This window comes from Neolamprologus multifasciatus, chromosome 10 (genome assembly GCF_963576455.1).
Source record: "Neolamprologus multifasciatus chromosome 10, fNeoMul1.2, whole genome shotgun sequence".
NCBI lineage: Eukaryota > Metazoa > Chordata > Actinopteri > Cichliformes > Cichlidae > Neolamprologus > Neolamprologus multifasciatus.
Genome location: NC_140448.1, coordinates 12,693,130 through 12,712,003, shown reverse-complemented (window position 1 = coordinate 12,712,003; position 18,874 = coordinate 12,693,130). Strand labels below are relative to the sequence as shown.

The following is an 18,874-nucleotide window of genomic DNA, read 5'->3' as shown; positions in this document are numbered from 1 at the left end:
TTTTTTTTCAGACGGTAAGGTTTAGACCTAAATCAGCAGGTTTAAACTTTGGTTCTTTTAATTGAATTCTCTGTAGATCATCCTTGGTGTGATGGGGGATAAGTCAGTTCACAAAATAAAGGTGAACCTGCCGTTTTTAGTTCTATATTGATGTTTTGTGTCCCCATAACCAGGTTCGTCTGATAAGTCTTGGGTCACATTTAGTTCACCTACATTTATTATTCTACTGTCAAGATTAAAAAAAAGAAAAAAGAAAGAAAAATTTGTTTGCGTAACATAATATTTGTCTTTAGGGAAAGAGATATTCTCCCACCCATCTGAAAGAAAAACCCACAGCCACAGGACAGATCATGAATCATCTAGTGTAACCTCCAAGATAACAGTGTTTCTGTATTTATAAAGCACACATTAACCATCATTGGTTGTCACATAAAAGCACTTCTGTGTTAGTTTTAAGTTTCAGGATGTGAATGTGAATGTTTAACCTCAACAAAGGTATGTGAGAGTGCCTCGTGACTTTCTGGGACTGGAGTTTGCTTACAAATGTGGGTTAGGCATGCTATAAGTAGTGAGGTGATGTGGTGTTAGACACACATCTGAGATAGAAGATCGCTCGACATGGCACTAGGGACATCAGCTCTGCTCTCTGTGGGCTTTTTTCTCCTGCTGACACGTGGCGCTCTTACAGACACAGATGAAGGTAAATTTTACAGAAGCTTTGATCTTTTGTAGAAGTGCATCATAAATTGTATCACATGTGAATTGCTTTGCGTGCACGATCAGGATCCCTCTCTATCAAACTGTCTGTGGAGAACGAGCAGTCTAACGAGCCTCTCAAGTCCTACTCCAGCAGTGTAGTAAAAGGGAGGCGTGCTGCTGGGAGCTCTGAGGAGACTGCACGATGCACAGCACGACTTTAAGTAAGTCCACCCATGACATCCCCTTTAATATAACTGTCTATCATGCTTTATTGCTAAAAAGGAGCCCCGGCTGATTCTCTTACATATTTAAGCTGAGGGTGACCCATTTCTGCTCTTAACGCCCTGACTGTTTGTGTTGCCAGGTTCACAGTGAAGGAGGACCCAAACTTTGGCCTGTTCTTGGAGAGTGTGAATGGAGTGGCTGGAAATAAGGATGAGAAGACATACTGGGAGATCCTGTCTGAAAGCTCTGGAGAATTCAACAGACTGGATGTGGGTGAGTGTCATCCCCAGAGCTTCACTTCAACATATCTGAGGACGACTTAATGAGCCATAATGAGACAGGAGATTGGGTTGTCTTTTTCAATTACTGCCTCCTACAGCTATTGTAAAATTATCTGCTCTGACAACATTTGTGCGTGTTTATCTTTTATAGAAGGAGAAGGCAGTGGTACTACACATTAATAGTGATTTATCTATTAAAGCATGTTTTTTTCTCTTTTAGAGAAAGGATGCTACGCCCCATTGTTATTTCTATTAGCTGCTGTTTCTGTTATAATGTTCTGTCAGGCTGTATGTGCGTAAATATCAGTGTTTGTCATCTAAACGTCGTACAGAGATCGGCTGCTACACGCCCAAAGCGGATGAGCACATCGTCTTGAGGTACACCACCTGGAGTCCTCAACAGTGATGCATGCTGAGCAGTAACTCCTCAGGATCACATGTGGAAGGGAATCAGTCCTAAATCTCACACTTGTGATGCACTTTGTGACAAAACAGCGACATCTAGTGGTTTAACCTGTAATGTCGTTTATTAAAGGCAGTGAAAGGGGGAAAAAACACATTTTGAGTCTGTTTTTCGGTTTCAAAATGAAATCCGTTTTAGTTTAGTAAAAAAAAAAAGACAGAGGAAAAAAAATTCTGAAGTCTTTTAATGTGATTTTAAAATATATAAAACATACAAGCCATTAAATGGGAGCAGAGGTCAAAACGTATTAAATATTTTGTCATATATCTTTTGAAAATCTTTGATTAGTGACTTGCTTTCTCCACACTACTTCTTACCATTTTTTTTAAATTTGGAACTATATCAAGTGTCACAGGCCTGCCTGGAAGCCTAATGCTCAGTAGTTGTTTTGTGAGGAGCGATGGGATGATGGACACGGGGGATGACTGATAATATAATCCAATCAGAATATTATTAGTGCCATCTGTAAAGCTCTGCTTCAGGTCTGCATGGCTCAGAAATGATCGCTTTAAATGTTAAACCTTTGATTTCAAAGACGAGTAGTTTTTAATTCATTTCACATTCATACAATTTGGCTTATGATATACATTTCTCAATAAATAACTTGGAAATAAAAGTACACACAGCATGACACCTAAAGTATAAATGCTGTTAACAGATAAGTTCTACACCACTCTCTCTGTTAACTCTGACCCCTGAACAAACATCTTATAACAAGATTAAGGTCTCAGCTCCTTCCACGACAGATGGGCTGAGACGAGACGCAAGATGCCAATCTCTTTGGCTTCACTCCCCTCCTTCCTTGTTTCTCTGATTCCCATCCTTATCTGAGGAAAGTAAACATGTGCACGTGTTTGCAGACATCCAAGCTAAATATAGTATGTGATATATATAGATATATCTGGACAGGAAATGATGTTGAAAAGCCCAAAAATGGGGTTTAAAATCAGCCAAAGTCGCTTTCTATTTCAAATAATTGCTGAACTTGAATCTAATCTAAACCTCTCAGGCGCCTTTCACTAAATTTGTCCTCCCTTTTGTTTTCTGACCCTCTCGCCGCTTTGCATCCTAAAGAGTGACTTAACACTGGCATGCCAGAAGAATTTGTTCTTGCCATGTAATCCTTTACATACAGAAAGCAGGCAGGCAGGCTTGGAGTGTGTGCCGGAGAGATTAAATTATTGTCCTTAAACACCCAGATTTGTTCTTAAAATTGGATGAAGCAGCAGAAATGCAGCGTGACTCTTTGGTCTACAGCCGGTTTGTGTCTCCTCTTTGTCTGCAGCCTTGTTGCACTGTAAGCATCTCTGTGTTTTAGCCTGCAGACACTTGAAAAAACAAAACAAAAAAACAAAGCAGATATCATTTCTGTAAGAAGGATAGCAAATTCACGTGTAGAGCAATATTCAAATGTATTTGTACACAGACAGCACCGCAGCATGCGCATTCTGCTTTGCATTTGTCCTGACAATGTGGAGGTGGAAGCAACTCACCACACGAGAAAGCGCAGTCACAAATGCAAGGGACACATTGTGCAAAGAACCGTTTCCAGCCGGTCTCCTTCTTCCTGCAGTTGTCTATCTGAGTGCAGCCTCGTTTGGGTGGGCCGAAGTAGCTCTTACCCACGCAGGTGGAGTTGCATGTCCCACTCAGTTCACTCTCGCGGATTTCAATCTGCCCCTGCTTACACATTCCTAAAAGGCAGGTCAAAAAGCGTAAATGTTGATACTGGGTCAGAAAACCTATTGTTGTTGTTGTTTTGTTGCGGTTTGTGGGGACTCACGTAGGCAGATAGGCTTTGGAGTCCAGAGGCCATTAGGCTGACATGATCTGGTAGAGTTTCCAATAAGCCTGAATCCTGAGCGGCAGGTGTACCTCACCACAGATCCCACCCACCAGTCATTACCATACACTACTCCATTGTAGTCCACATCTGGCCTTCCACAGTTCACTGACACACAGAGAAAAGGAAATGCAGGAAATACAAAGCACAAGACGAAGGTATTTTTAACAAGTGACCTTTTGTTTCTTCGCTCTGATTCTGAGTCTTACCTCTGCACAAGGATTTGTAGCCGAGCCAGCAGCAGCTAGAGTCTCCACAGTGATCTCTCCTCAGCTCCCGGTGCCGCGCTTTACAACCTCCTAAACAAAGCGGGGCTGACCCAGACCAGTATGTGTCATCTATGAAATTCGGCTGGGAAATTGATTCTATCTCACCTGAAGAATAAAAATACTAAATCATTGGCTTCTTAATACGCAAGGATTGGACAAACATTCATGTATGCCATGACTTAGGAACCAGAAAGTTAGTGAAGAATAGCATTACAGTGTCAGAAAAGGAGATCTTACCACTACCTTCCAGCTCTCCATTCCACTCAGGAACCTGAGATATCCCTCTGTGGATGGACCCAAACAACAACAGGAGCAGCAGTATGTAAAACCTCACAGTTCCCATCTCCTGATGAAGTAGTTTTTCTGAAAAAAATGTTTTAGGTGCACCCAGGAACCGACTAGAAGCATTATACTACGCCATCACTAGACTATGAAGCCATTAGAATCAGTCCCAGGAGAACCGAGTTCACTCACTGGAGGAAGAGGAAGCAGCGAGAGACAGTTTAAGTAATGCTTCAACTAAGCTCTGTGTGCTGCCTAATCTTCTACAAACAGCTAATGCTGTGCACTGTTTATCATCCTGGGACTCCACTTGAGCAAAGCTGTGTCACGATTTTGACACCTGATCAAAGGTTTTTATAAGTTTAAAGCAGAAGAGGGATGAAAAAACGACCGTCTCCAAATTGATGAGACGAGTGATGGATAACAGAGGTACTTGTAAACACAGACGCTTTATCCAATGCATATCATTCACATTAGGTGGATTAACTAAAATATATTAAATATATATAATTATATAGACTATATTGAGAGAAATATAGAAGAACTTTGTTTCGGTCAGCATGAAAAATTGTAATTGTTTTCTGGGGTTTTTGTCTTTCTTGTATGAGGAAAGCAGAAAACAAACCTAATGTTGGCCTTGTTGCTTGAAAACAACCTGCTGAAGTTCAAACAAAGGAAAGAAAGATGATTTAAGTGACTTTGAACATAGCATGGTTGTTTGTGCCAGACGGGCTGGTATGAGTTTAACCCTTTCTAGAGTTTACAGAAAATGGTTTGAAAGAGAAAATATCCAGAGAACAGTATTTCTCTGGCTGAAAATGTAACTTTATTATAACCAAGGTATGCAAAAGAGTATCTCTGAATGCACAACATGACCATCCATGAAGCAGATGGGCTGCAGCAGCAGAAGACCACACTCTGAGCGCCACTCCTGTCTCCTAAGAACAAGAAAAGCAAGCTAAAATTTCACAGGCTCACCAAAATTGAATAACAAAAGATTGAAAAGGCAACGCCTGGTCTGATGAGCATGGATTTCCATTGTAACGCATCATGTCACAAAGCTTAAGTCATCTCAAATTGGTTTCTTGAACATGCCCTTAAGTCACCAGATCTCAATCCAATATAACCCTTTTGAGATGTGGCAGGACGGGAGATTCACATCACGAATGTGCGATGACTGTGTGATGCTATCATGTCAAACTCTGTTTGGAGCACCTTGTGGAATCTAAGCGACAAATAATTAAGGCAGCTGTGCAGGCAGAAGGGGGTCCAACCTGGTACCAACAAGGTGTAACTAATGATGTGGGTGGTGAATGTGGATGTTAACAATACTACAGAGACAACGTTTAGATTTACAGCTCAGTTGAGTTCAGTCAAGACATTTTAGACAATTGAGATGTCAATTATACAGCCGTGTATATCATTAACAGAGCTGCAGGAGTGCAGTTAGGTTTAGCAGGTGGAGCCAAAACAGATGATTGATGATATTACAAAACATAAAAAAAATAGACAAAAAGGTTTCACTTGTTTATTCAAGTTTAACTGGGAAAGGTACACACTCTGCGAGATGATAAGGTGAGCCCTCTTAGCTTTAATCTACAGATTCTGTTGAATATTAATGACAACACGACGTCCCGTGACTCATGTTCTTAACCTTTAAAGGTTTCAGCTGATGTATCTCTGAATTTGATTGATAGAGAACCCAGCAGGCAGTGCAACATTAGCCTTCAGCTGTCTCGACAGATTTTACAGCACGAGACACAAACATCTTCTAACTGAAAACAGTTTAAAATTAAGATGCTACACATTAGCAAATAAACACATAAAGAAACAGTTTACTTGCCTAATATAGGCTTATATTCAACATGAATCATAACAGTACGTGTTCCTTAATTCAGATGTTATAATTTAAGTAAAGCAGTTCGTTTTCTGTTCAAATCCAAGCCAGGTTTTTGTAGAAGCTCATGAATTCCAAGAAGAGTGTGACTGTGTACTTTGTGCCTGCTCAGGATGTGCATCAAGTCAAAGCACCTCCATCTCCTGTTGCTGAGCAGCATCCTGGAGCTGCAGCATTACCGACTCCTCTCCTGCCTGTGACAGTCCTCCAGTGAGGACATACAGCATGCCCTCTTCCTGTCCGCCTTCCTCAGCGCCGACAGTCGAGCCTGGCTCGTCGATCCTCTGCTCTTCCAGCAGCACCCCTTTCAATTCCACCTGCACCTCTGCAGGAGCTGCTCCTTCCTGCAGCTCCTGACCTTCCGTCAGCTCGCTGCCGCCGTCCTCCTCCGCTTGCCTGTTTTGTCTTTCTCGCATCAACTGCTCGGTCAGCTCCACGCTCTCGTAGCGAATCAGCTGCAGACGCAAGAAACCATCCTCGTGCTCCTTGTACCTGTCAAGAGCGAATAAAGACTTCAAGCGTTGCAATAGCTATTACTGCAGCTGCTTCACTGCAACACTCACCTGAACCTGGGGTGTCCGGACGGCCACTTAAATTGGTGCTTTTTGTGCAGATGGACAGTTAGGTTGTTGCCCCTGGTGAAACACTGGCCGCACACATGGCACTTGTAGCGAGCTATGAAACTCCCCTGGTTACGGAAATAAAACACAATCATCAATGAAAACATCAAAAATCCCTACTTGAACGCAAGTTTAAACAAACACTTCAAAGATCACCTCGTGCTCTCTTTTGTGGTGAATCTTCATGGTGCAAGCAGCTCGAGATGTAAAGCCACAGCCAGGGACGTCACAGTGGAAGGCTGACTCGCTGCTGTGGGTGTCCAGATGTTTGCGCAAGTCGACCAGATTCTTACAGCTGTGAGTTTTGTTTTTTTTTTTTTTTAAAAACAATGGAAGCAAATGTCATTGTCTGTTTAACAACTTAATCCTTAAATTGGTGAAGTTTCAGGGGCTTGGGTACCTGTACTCGCAGTAGTCACAGCTGTATGGCTTCTCGTTGCTGTGGCGGAACTTGATATGGTTGCGCAGTGAAGAGGGCGACGGGCACGTCATGTCACATAATGGGCATTTGTAGTGGCTCACTGTCCCAATAAAGCAGTGGGGAAATTAAATTTGTCTATATTAAGACTACAGAGTTGTTTGTTGGCAACAGGATTTCTTCACTCACAACAAAGTGCATCACATGCTCAGCAGATCAAAAATAGACACTGTGAAGGACTATTTTTATTTTTGCGTCAAGCCAAGAAATAGTTGTGAAATGCTTCGTTTTAAAACTGGATGCTCTCACTATGAAGCAGAAAAGATCCAGAAAGATGGTGATTAACTCATCTGACTCATAGTCCATCACAATTCCCGGGTTATTGTAATGTGTGACATGCAGAAATAAAGTCTTAGTCTTAAACACAATCTGAGTGAAGACCCGGTAGATGAACAATGTGTGAAAGTTTCACCTCCAAGAGTATGGAACAGATTTGCTTCATACTCCAGGATAGGGCTGCTCAATTAATCGAATTTTAATCTCGATTACGATCTGGGCTTTCAACGATCATTAAAAATGACTGAGCCGATTATTAGCCCCTCCCTCGTGCTTTACTCTCGCGCTGCTCCGTGTGGAAAATCGAGCGCACCTCTCTGCATTTCGAATACGCGTCACAACAATTAAGAGCAGCGGTCCCCAACCTTTTTTGCGCCACGGACCGGTTTATGCCCGACAATATTTTCATGGACCGGCCTTTAAGGTGTCGCGGATAAATACAACAAAATAAAACTAGTACCGGTACCGAAAAAAAGAAAATTTATTCATAACCAGTGTTGGGACTAACGCGTTATTAAGTAACGCGTTACAGTAACTACGTTATTATTCTGGTAACGAGCACGGTAACTAGTTATTATGCCAAAATCAGGAACGCGTTAGTCGTTACTGGGATTTAGATAGGGTCGTTACTCGTTACTTCGTGTGGTGGCTATCGCGGAGCTTCCACAGATTCAGTAACATTAGCAAGTGGTGGAGGCAGCAGGTGGATGAGGGAAAGGGGACGCAGAAGGAAAAGAGACCCGAGGCGGCCGCCGGTCCAAGTGTGAACTGAACTTCAGGTAAGAAGTTATGACCTGCAGGCTATCCGAGTCAGATATAAACCAAGTTTAGGTGGAGTTTATTTTCGTTATTCTGACTTTTTCCGTACTGCGTACTAGCTAGCATGACGGAGTTTCTATACAGCTGGGTGGGTGCTATGAAGTTAATGATGTTGAACTTTATTTTGTTCATAAGTTATTAGAGTTGCCAACTGTCCCGTCTGGTATTCAGATAAAATATTACGCGTTTCTTATTGAGGTGAAAAAGAACAGTTTGTCCCGTAATTCAGCTACAATGAAAAAGACACAAAGCTGGAGTTATTCTGTGTCTTTGCTGCACAGCTGCCTCTTCTTCTTTCATTCTCCCCCCTCCCTCTCCCGTTTCTACTTCAATCATGAAAACTGATCAATGATCAGCTGATCGGCTCTCTTGTTTGTTTATCGCCCACTTTGCGCCAGAAAGAGGAAACCAGCCAATGTCACGTTAAACAACAGCAGCACGTTTAAGCTTGATCAGCAGTTGTTAGAATTTATTTAATATTAATTTCTAGTATCAGCTGATGTTTGCTGGAGCCACAGCTGCAAAAAAGCTGCTGGTCATGATGTCGGTTTGGTTATCTGGTGAGAGGGAAACATGAAGATGAAACCAGGAGATGTCCTTACTGAATCATCAGAGCTGAACAGGTGATGGAGAAACAGGTTTACCTTTTAGGTGACATGAATGAGTTGAAGGGAAGTTATGAACTGTTTCTGAGAGACAGATAACCCCAGGATCCTTTTTTATGAAGCTGACAGCTGGTAACTGTGCAGGTGCGGATCTAGCAAAGTTTTACCAGGGGGGCCAGGTAGGGCATTAACAGGGAGAGGTGGGCACAAAGAAATACTTTTCTTTCTTATTCTCATTTAAAATGTCTAGCTTTTAAAAAATAATTATCTGAATCTTACAACAAACGATTGATAGATTGATGCATATATACCATCAAGACAGTGAACATCACTGTCACAACAGCGTTTGTTTTCATTCAAAGGCTTTATGAGTTTTCCTATAATGGCGGGCCGGTCTCTAGTCAAAACGCCCGGGCCGATTTTTTGTCCCAGTCCAGCCCTGTATGCAGCTCATCTGCAGTCTGGTGTTACCTATATCTTCCTATTTAGAAGGCAGAATTTCCGAGTTCTGAGTACAATCAAAGCACCACGACTGCAGTTTTTGTGTTGGATGTAAAAGGCGCACATGACGATGTGACGTAGGCTAGAATCATGGCAGCGGTCAATGATGGTCCAGGCGTGGGATTTCTCTCGTGGAAATATGCACATTATCTTTTCCTTTCTATTGGTAGGTGGCACAGTGCACTTGTGGCAAGTAAGCAAGCTAGAAGACTGGCAAAGTTATGGAAGCAACACATTAATAAGAGAATTCTGAGTAAAACCAAAGTTACTTTCCCTAGTAACTAGTTACTTTGAAAGTAACGAGTAACTTGAAGTAACTGAGTTACTTTTGATAGAAGTAACTAGTAATGTAACTAAGTTACTATTTTAAAGTAACTTACCCAACACTGTTCATAACACACGTGAAAAGACCAAGGAAAACTGAGTAAACGATAAAAACAATAACAAAATAATGCTGAAAACCGATAAAAACCCTGAAAACTATACATTTCACACCTGAGCCTCAACTCTCGCGGCCCGGTACCAAACGACTCAAGGACCGGTACCGGTCCGAGGCCCGGGGGTTGGGGACGGCTGATTAAGAGGACCCGAGGGAAGCTCGGAAAGCTAAGCAGAAGTTATTTGGAGAGGAGAGTGACTGCCGTTGGTTGAAAAGAGAGGTAAAAAAAAAAACTTCAGTGGTGTGGAAACATTATGGGTTCGCGGAATATTATTTTTTATATTGCAAACATTTGCACTGTTATCAGTATTTGTACACTATTTTATATTATTTTGACAATCTTTAAAGTCATTATTCAATACATTGTTATTGCTAAATAAATATCGTCAAATAATCGAGATCTCAATTTCAGTGAAAATAATCGTGATTATCATTTTTGCCATAATCGAGCAGCCCTACTCTAGGAGTATCGATTTTTTGTGAATTGTGTATGGATGGACACCTCATCATGGCATAAGCTCATGTGTAAAAAAAAAAAAAGCACAATGAAGCCATAACTGACCGTGGGTCCTCATGTGGTCCCTCAGAAGTCTTTCTGTTGCAAAACGTTTGGAGCAGTGTGAGCACTGGAACCTCTGACCTATGTGACACGACACAGATTGTTCGATTATTAAAGGGTTTTTTTAACATTACTAAGCTTAATTTCATAAATCTGACAGAATATACCTTCCATGGCGCTCTGTCGTATGATGTGGTCAAACAGCTTTGTATTGTTGGCATACATCCCCCCACAGCCGGGACATGCCACCACCTTTTCCTGAGTGTGGCTGCGCAGGTGCTCTCGCAACTTAGGACGACCTTTAGCAGTCGCTTCACAGTCTGAAAATGACAGGCACAAAACCTGGATTCAAACGTCTGAAATCCTCAGCTCGACACTGAAAATGTACAGCTGTACAATCTTCACTTAACTAACATTTACAGTTGAAAAAAACCCAAACACTGTAAGTGTACCTTTCCATCCACAGCGTATTGGGATTTCACAGTCTCCTGTAGGTATCTCTATGCACAGGCTGTGCATTTCCACATGGCGATAAAACCACTCAGGGTTTTCATACGGTGGTTGCTTTAACAGATGTGCGTTAAGAGAGAGATGTGTGTTAAGAGAGTTACAGAGCCACATGTATTATTAGTTTAACTCTGAACTAATAAGAACACAGTTCACAGTGCCATCCACAAAAGCAGGTTAAAGCTTTGTCATGCAAAGAAAAAGCCATTTATGAACATAATCCAAAACACCGCCGTCTTCTCTGGGCCAAACCTCATTTATAATCGAGTGAAGCAAAGCAGAGACCTTTTCTGATGTCAGACGAATTAACATTTGCAATTCTTTTTGGAAAACATGGACGTCATATTCTCTGGAGTGAACAGTGGAGAGACTAGCCAGCTTGTTTTCAGGCTTCGGTTCAAAACCCTAGACCTCTCACGTTATGAAGTAGCATTAGTGTCTATAGAACTGGCAGCATAAGATTTGGGAAAGCTCCATCAATGCTCAATGTATCTGCTACTCTCGTCTTTCACCAGCAGCAGATACAGCAAACTTACTTCACATTCCTCCCAAAGGCAGACAAAATTATCTGGGATTTCAGGGATGATGTTGCGATTGTGGTAGGCGATGGAGCAGTTGCCGATTTTTGGATGGGCACTGAGAACCTGCTGACCCAGCTGCTTTAGTTTAGTGTGATAACAGTGAAAGAACACGTGTCGCCGCAACTCTTCAGATCCCTCCACGGAGCAAAAACCACAGTCTCTCCACAGACAGCTTCTCTCCCCTTTGCACAAAAAGTAAAAGAGACTAGATTAGGAGGAATCATAATTTTGGGCAAAGGATCAGTATGACTTATTTATCTGAATGCCTTGTTTATCATCAGGACTTTGGATGTCAGCAAAGTTAAGTAAATTAATCCAATTCAATATCTAGTGGCCAAATGTTATGAATAAGCAGCTGATGGGTAAAAGCTCTCATCATTTCTATCGGTGGTCTAGACGTGCAGTAAGCGAGGCCACATTAGTTAAGGCCTATTGAACCAAATCATTAAAACACGTTCCTGTCCAGCTCCTCAGGCTACATCTCCAAAACAAACACCTCAGCTATGGAGGTGCCACACGTACACGAAGCTGCGTTTCACCTCACCCTCTGTTTCTTCTTCCTCCTCCTCCTCTTCCAAAGCACTTAGATGACCCTCCATATGCTTGCAAAAGTTTTCCATCCGATTAAATGATTCCTGGCACGAACCCCACTCACACTCCAGCTTGAGTGCTTTCTTCTGCATTCGCTTGTTAGGAGGCATCTCTCCGAGTCACGACTGGACTAAATGTCAGACGTTTCGCTCCAGGACCGAAGTCGCAAACGCTGTTTGACCATCACCTGACCGCCCAGCAACTAAGCTGCTAGCTTACATTAAACAGTCTCCACGGTGCTGCTGAAACACCAGCAGAGAACTGTTTAATAAGCTAAACGAATAAAAAAGAATAAATTGTTATAAGCTTCACGACAGTGTTAAAAGAGAGCTCGTATTCATCGGACCTGTTCTTTTTCCGTCCACAAACGCGGGCTGTGCAACAACACCGACGTTCCCCTTGAAACAAAGTTTAGTTAAATAGTTCCTACTCAAAATCCCTTTTTGTATTTACAGTTAACAATTGAAACGGCCTTGGGAAGATATTTACAATAAATCTTCATTTTTATTGACATTTATTAGGCATTTATGCTCCTATCATTTTATTTTATGCTACTGGACACTGTGTACATTTTAAAGGCAAAATATCACCTTACTACACGCTTACAATTATGGAAGACAAGAAGAATTCCACACACCAAAATCAAAGTATTTTGTGCTTTAATCATAAGTTTAGTGATGTCTAACTAAAGATTGTAAAAAAGTATTTGGTGAAAGATTTTACTAGTGCACATTTCATTGCACAATTCATTAATAAAGCACAAAATGTTCTGTTTTGAGATGAGTGACTCTTTGGGTCTTCCATGTCAAACAACCCACAACCTGTTCCCGTTAGGCGTCGCCACAGCGGATCACCTGCCTCAATCTAACCCTAACACTCTCTTCTGTCTCACCAACCCTCTGCATGTCCTCCCTGTCAGCTATTTGTATACAATGAGTAAACAGGTAATGCTAAATTTTTGGTAAAATGTCTGCACTTCAATTGTATATTGATTGCTTGTGTTACAATCCAGCATAAGAGAGGTAAAACCACAAAAACTGTGACTTTGTCCCATTTCTGAACTATAATGGAAGCACTTTAAGCACTATAATTTAGCACACTTTCTCCCAAGTATTAATACAACACAATCTTACATCATAATTTTTCCAGTTTTTATTTGATAATCTGTGCCTTCAATCTCAGTAAACAGTTTTGCACTTGTAATTACATTCCTAAATAAAAAAGTCCAGTGCCAGTTGACTTCACGTTGATGCTCTTTCTGAAACCGTTGGGATGATGCTCAGTCCTAAACAACACGGCTATATATTTGATGAAAGAAAAGCAAAGACGATCTGTTATCTTTAATCGGGATGTGCTTTTTCCACAATCAGGACGTGGTCATGTGACTTCATGACCTCTATTTAATCATCTCCTCACACTTTATTGATGACTACACTCCTTTGATATTTCACTGCTGTTCTTCACAACAATCATTTTGTTGTTGCGACTTTTGTTGAGAGGGAAAAGAAACAACCAAGAAGCACTAAATGAGTTTAATATTCCTACCATAACTGCATTAAAGTGTAAGTAGGCACATTTTCTCTCAACAGCAGATTAAAGCAGTATGTGAACATGTGAATATTTGACCAGTTTTTAGAGGATTTCTACGTTTGCAAGTCAGCGATGTCTGCTACACCGAAGATCAAAACTTGACAGACTTTCTTTTTAAAAACCAAGTATAAAAATATACTTTCAGGGTGAACACGTGGGGTGATTAAGACCCCGTTACATTTCCCTGACTGTAATGACTGAATCCCAGGAGAGCGCTACTGTTGGCATCAAACCATTAGCCGTTCTGCTTGTAAATGAAATTAAAATGTTGTGGTGAAGTTAAATAAAGCTTTAACCCTTGCTCTGGGTCTTTACTGCAGAAAGAGTCTGAATATGAAAAATGTCAGTGAGGTAGTGGAAACTATTAAAAGGCAAATGAACAGTGAGCCTGTAAAATAGTTCCACAGCAGTATCATATTTTCCTCAGTCAGCACTCCGTCCCCAGTCCCGGTAATCTAGACGTCATAGAAGAGACGGACGAGATGATAACGGATCCCAAAAGCCACTGCGCTGCCCATCACCTGAGCGAGACGCAGAAATGAGAGGCGAGTCAAACATTTTATGGCTGACAATATTCAGGCATATGTGGATACTGCAGGTGCTCTGTCATACCTGTATGACGAGCATGATGACTGTGAGAGTTCTCTCGTGGACGGGTCCGAGTACTTTCAGCACCAGGTTTATTAAGGTCATGTTGTTGCACTCGATAAAATCACCATCCCCCTCATGGCCTCTGCGCACCTCGAGCAGCTTTAATAACTCTGCCACCTGTTGAGGATTAAAGGTATTATTGTTATCAGCCAGTAAACACAGCCCGGCGCATGCTAGTGGTCTGCCTCAGCTGTGTGTGTGTGCGCATTCATACATGATATCCAAACTTGTGAGTTATTATCAACTTCTCCAATTTTTTAAATTAAGCAAATTAATGTATTGAATTAATTAATCTGATTTTCAGGTTGATACATGTGGTTCATTGTCATTTTTTTATGTTGCATGTAACCTGTCCCATGGGCACAATTATTATGTGCCAGATCTAGGTGTGCTGCGATATGCAGTACAACCTGTATGCAGTGCTGTGAAAAACCAAGTGTTCCCTGTGATTCATTACATCGTAGAACTACTTTTAATTGTTTGCTGTATGGCTTTATCAGTCAGTTACATTAATGTAGAAGAATTCTGGCCCACTCTTATTGCTTGTTGCTTTATCTTTTTTTTTTCTAGGTTAGATTTGCTGCTGTTCTTGGGATCATTTGGGTCATGCAACAGAACAGACAGCTAAACGTGGCCTCACATTTGGCTCTAGTACACTTTGGTATACAGAGGCAGACCGAATGACTTCACCATTACCGTGCGTGACACTTGGAGGGATATCATGCACAGCCATATTTGGCCATATTGCTGTTTTGTTTTTGTTTTTTTATTTCTCTGAAAACTGTATTATGTGATCACGGATTGAATCTGTTGGAACTCGTGAGAAGACTGTAACTGTAGAATGATGGACTTCAATTGTTTGGAAATGACTTTATAACCCATCTCAGACTGATGGGCAGCAACAATTGCTTCTCTGCCATTAATGCTTATATCTTTCTCTCATTGGCGTTTTGTTAACAAGCATCTGAATGCTTCACACCAGCAAACTGCCAACACGTCTGCTTTCATAGAGGCACTCACACTTGATGATGAACAATTAATCAAGCACATTTGATCAGCAGCACCTGGCTGCTATTTACCCTGTTATTTTTTTTATGGGAGCAGTCAGTGCAGTGAGTATTTTACGGGACTCTGTCATACAGTGTATGAGGAAATGTGTTCTGCGTCACAACCAAATAATGCGTCTGGGTTTTAATAACGGACGCTGACAGCGCGAGGCAATTGGAGCAGAAACAATCACCTTCATTGCCCAAAGCAATTAGATAATTATATTCATAAAGATTTCCTCATTTAATCTTATCAAAAGTCTGGATTTGGTGCTTTCCTCTTTGAGTTGTGAACTGCTGATGGGACAAGACCAGCAGCTGACATGATTTACAGCTTAGTTTAGGAGAATTTCTATTAAAGCATGGGAATACTCAAACAGAAAATACGCAAAAGGAAAGCTTTACCGTCAAAATGAGGTGGCCTAACTTAGAGAGGTCCTTTGTTTTGAATTTAGAGTAGCTCATCCCCAGCTTGCCATTTTCTGGGTTCAACCTTTAGTTAGAAGGAGCATTGGAAGAAAGAAAAAGTTGAGCAATACACATATCAACAGGGTATAATCATATATAAATGATGTTCATAATCAGACAGTCACCTCGGGAGCCGGTGCCTGGGACAGGGGATTATGTGAAACAGCTGTGGTACGGAGTAGACAAAGTTAACCACTTGAGGAATGAAGAACAGCAGCATTGTTTTGCTGAAGTGTCCCAGGATGCCGACTACAGCAAAGGTCATCCCAGCAAAGTAGCAGAAAGTATCTCCCACAAACACAGATGAAGGGTACCTGTGACAAAACAGATTACAATCACCATGCTAGAGGGGGACTTGCACATATAGCTCTTTGTTTTTGATTGCAGAAAACATATGTTAACTTTCCCGAGTTCGGTAGACTTATCTTACCAGTTGTGGTACATAAGCGCTAATGTGGTGAAGAAGAACGGTATCATGAAGTAGAGGGAGAAAACGTGGTCATCGCGGTAATCTCCTAATAATAATAAGAAAGTGCAAAGAACCGTATGTTACACAAAATATGTCCAGCTTCTGCGCACGTGTGACGGGAAACGAAAACGCATACCGCTGAGCTCCAGAAGGTTAAATATGATGATGGAGCCCGAGATAAACAGAGCTTGGCCTGATTCGATCCCGTTGATGCCTGCTAGGATGTTGATGGCGTTTGTGCAGAATACAGCAAGCATTCCCATGTAGACATAGTACAGGATGCCTGCAGAAGAAATGATGAAACACCATTTAAAGGAAGACTTCAAAGCAGTCAATCCAGACAAAGAACAGCGGACAACCACACAACTCACCCAAATCCAAGTGTAGTCCGAGCAGTGCTCTGAAGGGCTTGGGCACCACTATGACAGTGTTGCCAAAGTTGGTAAAATAGACCATGAGCAGTGGCAAGGAAGCCATGGTGGGAAGCAAGAGCTTGTGTCTCCACCGGAGGTTGAGCACATCATCGGCAAAACCAAGGAAGATCATGCAACAGATGGCCAGAAGTGCACCGATGAGCTGTACAAACTGGCAAAAACAACGCACACAAAGGTCAGACGTGAGGTTCAGACTGGAAAGAAACACGGGGTCGTTGCACATCAGTGTACTCACCTCATCATGTGGGAAGCCCATGCACTGATCTCCAACAAAGCAGCTGAGGAAAGGCACTGGGATGAAACAGAAAAGGATGATGAGGAAGACAGTCCCACTGATGACTCCTAGAGACTCTGGACTGTAAGGAAAGGGGAGTGAAAAGGAAAACAATTTATTATCATATTTTACTGAATATGGCATTAAGCTGAAAGCCGTAGCTAAAAGGACAGACAGGGAGACGACTCACACTTCCTTTTTGGATGTTTTGTTTAGATCCACTCCGTACAATCTGGCTGATATGAAATGATCTTTGAAAGCCGGAATGAGTTTCAGTGTGGCCAAGCAGCCGAGCACAGACATGAAGCAGTTGATGACCAGCGGAAGGACGGGTATGGGTGACATTATTTCGGGCTTTTGGCGAATTGGTTTCTGCCAGATCAAAATCACGTTTGTAGCTATTGTGACGCCGCTTCCCTGCGGGCGGGCGACGGATTGGCTCTGACTGTGATCACCGAGGTACGAGAAACATATCAAGCCATCATTTCAGAACAAAAGGCGTCTCTGTAATTCCACGGTCAAAAATAAATCCACAAGTCTATAAGTCCTCGAGTCACAGTGGTAATCCATACCATCTGTCATTACGACTTGTAAATTTTATTAGCTCTGCATTGCCTGGCTGTCTAAACTCCACGTCTGACATTAGTTCAACCGTTAAGTCAGACAACTTACAACAAGATGGGACTTCCGATTGGGGTTTTCAAAATAAAATGTTATTGCCCCATAACGTCTCTTTCTCGAACCCGTTTTTAACGCTAAAATGAGCTCTCAATACAATAAAATAGCTGTTGTGTGTGAGTTTCAATGTTTGCATTATCTACAGAATTTCTGAAAATTTGATAAGTTTTTGAGAGATTTCTGTATACTTTTATTGTGTGCACTACATTACAACAAACAAATACTAACTTTGACTTCCGAAATCTGTATTGACGCGGAAGCGAAGTCTTCTTCTTCGGTACATATTTTTTCCGCACATACGTCATTTTAATGATAAAATTCTGCCACCTGTTGACAAAACAAATGCTTTCTCTCGTCCTCTCTTTTGTATAATGTACATTTTTCTTCTGTTGCTGTTTAGTAATATTGTTGTAGGCTATAGGTTATGTTGCATATATTTATTTATTCTCTATTCATTTTGATATTATAATAGTAAAACCTTCCCAAGAGAGGGACTTATCTCATCATATTATATCTTTAATCAATACTGAAAATTGATTTCCTATATATATATCTATATATATATCTATATATATATCTATATATATATATATATATATATATATATATATATATGTGTGTGTGTGTGTGTGTGTGTGTGTGTGTGTGTAACAAAAACTCACCTGCTGTTACAAGACACCAAAAGGTTTTTGGCTAAAGAGTACGGCCAAAATTAAAGCCTACTGTAGATTAAAAAGTGTTCAGAGCTCAGACCCAAAAATAAAAAAAAAGTGAAGAGTTTATTTGAAACTTTAAATGGCTGAAATTGAGAAAAGCGAATTGGTACTGTCTCTTTAAGAGACAAAGAAAATCTGAGAACATAGAACCAACTACTGTATACTCCAGTAAAGTCATGCTACACACCTTCAGCAGCCACTTTTTATGTATGCATGTTCAAGTGATTGTTAATCCAATCATCTAATTATCCAATCACGCAACTCAAAGCAACTCAAAGCATTTAAACATGTAGATGTCTGTGATGGTTCTCAGCCATCCAGGTCATTGTAGTCTAAGGAGCTTGAAAAGAAAAGTGTCTGGACTTCTTTAAGTTGCTTGAAGATGGTGAAGAGTCCCCCATGTAGACATCACGAAGACAGCCTATTGAAGTTCAAACTGAGCATTAGAATAGTGGACGAAAGGTGATTGAAATTGGTTGTTGGTACCAGATGGGCTGGTCTTCACAGTCTGGATTTCAGTCCAGTAAAGGACATTTTAAGGGAAATCTGGATGAGTGAATGACAAACCTGCAGCAACTGTGTGGTGCTATTATTTTAATATGAAGCAAAAATG

The 18,874-nt window shown here is 41.3% G+C and overlaps 3 protein-coding genes and 1 long non-coding RNA gene across 5 annotated transcripts; 1 reads left to right on the top strand and 3 right to left on the bottom strand.

Annotated features, from left to right (window-relative positions):
* Positions 1-27: 27 nt before the first annotated feature.
* LOC146509742 (C4b-binding protein) lies at positions 28-4,123 on the bottom strand. 2 transcript variants are annotated; one of them, XM_085175545.1, is made up of 5 exons: positions 4,018-4,123; positions 3,721-3,885; positions 3,452-3,619; positions 3,162-3,362; positions 28-2,996 (listed from the first exon to the last, which is right to left on the bottom strand). In XM_085175545.1, exons 1-5 carry the CDS (start codon positions 4,121-4,123, stop codon positions 2,983-2,985), a joined length of 654 nt encoding a protein of 217 aa, XP_085031671.1. In that variant the 3' UTR covers positions 28-2,982. The 2 variants fall into 2 exon arrangements, with proteins under 2 accessions (XP_085031671.1, XP_085031672.1); XM_085175546.1 differs by having other exon boundaries at positions 4,024-4,123.
* Positions 484-6,896, top strand: LOC146509741 (uncharacterized). Its single transcript, XR_014876545.1, has 4 exons — positions 484-700; positions 784-920; positions 1,064-1,197; positions 1,538-6,896. It is a non-coding gene; the product is annotated as an uncharacterized LOC146509741 (long non-coding RNA).
* On the bottom strand, positions 5,577-12,330 carry hinfp (histone H4 transcription factor). The gene is made up of 9 exons (XM_085175541.1): positions 11,889-12,330; positions 11,300-11,526; positions 10,709-10,820; positions 10,424-10,576; positions 10,260-10,337; positions 6,980-7,100; positions 6,736-6,874; positions 6,523-6,647; positions 5,577-6,451 (listed from the first exon to the last, which is right to left on the bottom strand). The coding sequence occupies exons 1-9, from the start codon at positions 12,043-12,045 to the stop codon at positions 6,085-6,087; spliced, it is 1,479 nt and encodes a 492-aa protein (XP_085031667.1). The 5' UTR covers positions 12,046-12,330; the 3' UTR covers positions 5,577-6,084.
* A 734-nt stretch (positions 12,331-13,064) lies between these two features.
* Positions 13,065-17,547, bottom strand: dpagt1 (dolichyl-phosphate (UDP-N-acetylglucosamine) N-acetylglucosaminephosphotransferase 1 (GlcNAc-1-P transferase)). Its single transcript, XM_085175542.1, has 9 exons — positions 17,058-17,547; positions 16,829-16,949; positions 16,531-16,744; positions 16,296-16,442; positions 16,121-16,205; positions 15,816-16,004; positions 15,628-15,715; positions 14,138-14,293; positions 13,065-14,046 (listed from the first exon to the last, which is right to left on the bottom strand). Exons 1-9 carry the CDS (start codon positions 17,210-17,212, stop codon positions 13,981-13,983), a joined length of 1,221 nt encoding a protein of 406 aa, XP_085031668.1. The 5' UTR covers positions 17,213-17,547; the 3' UTR covers positions 13,065-13,980.
* Between the last annotated feature and the right edge of the window lie 1,327 nt (positions 17,548-18,874).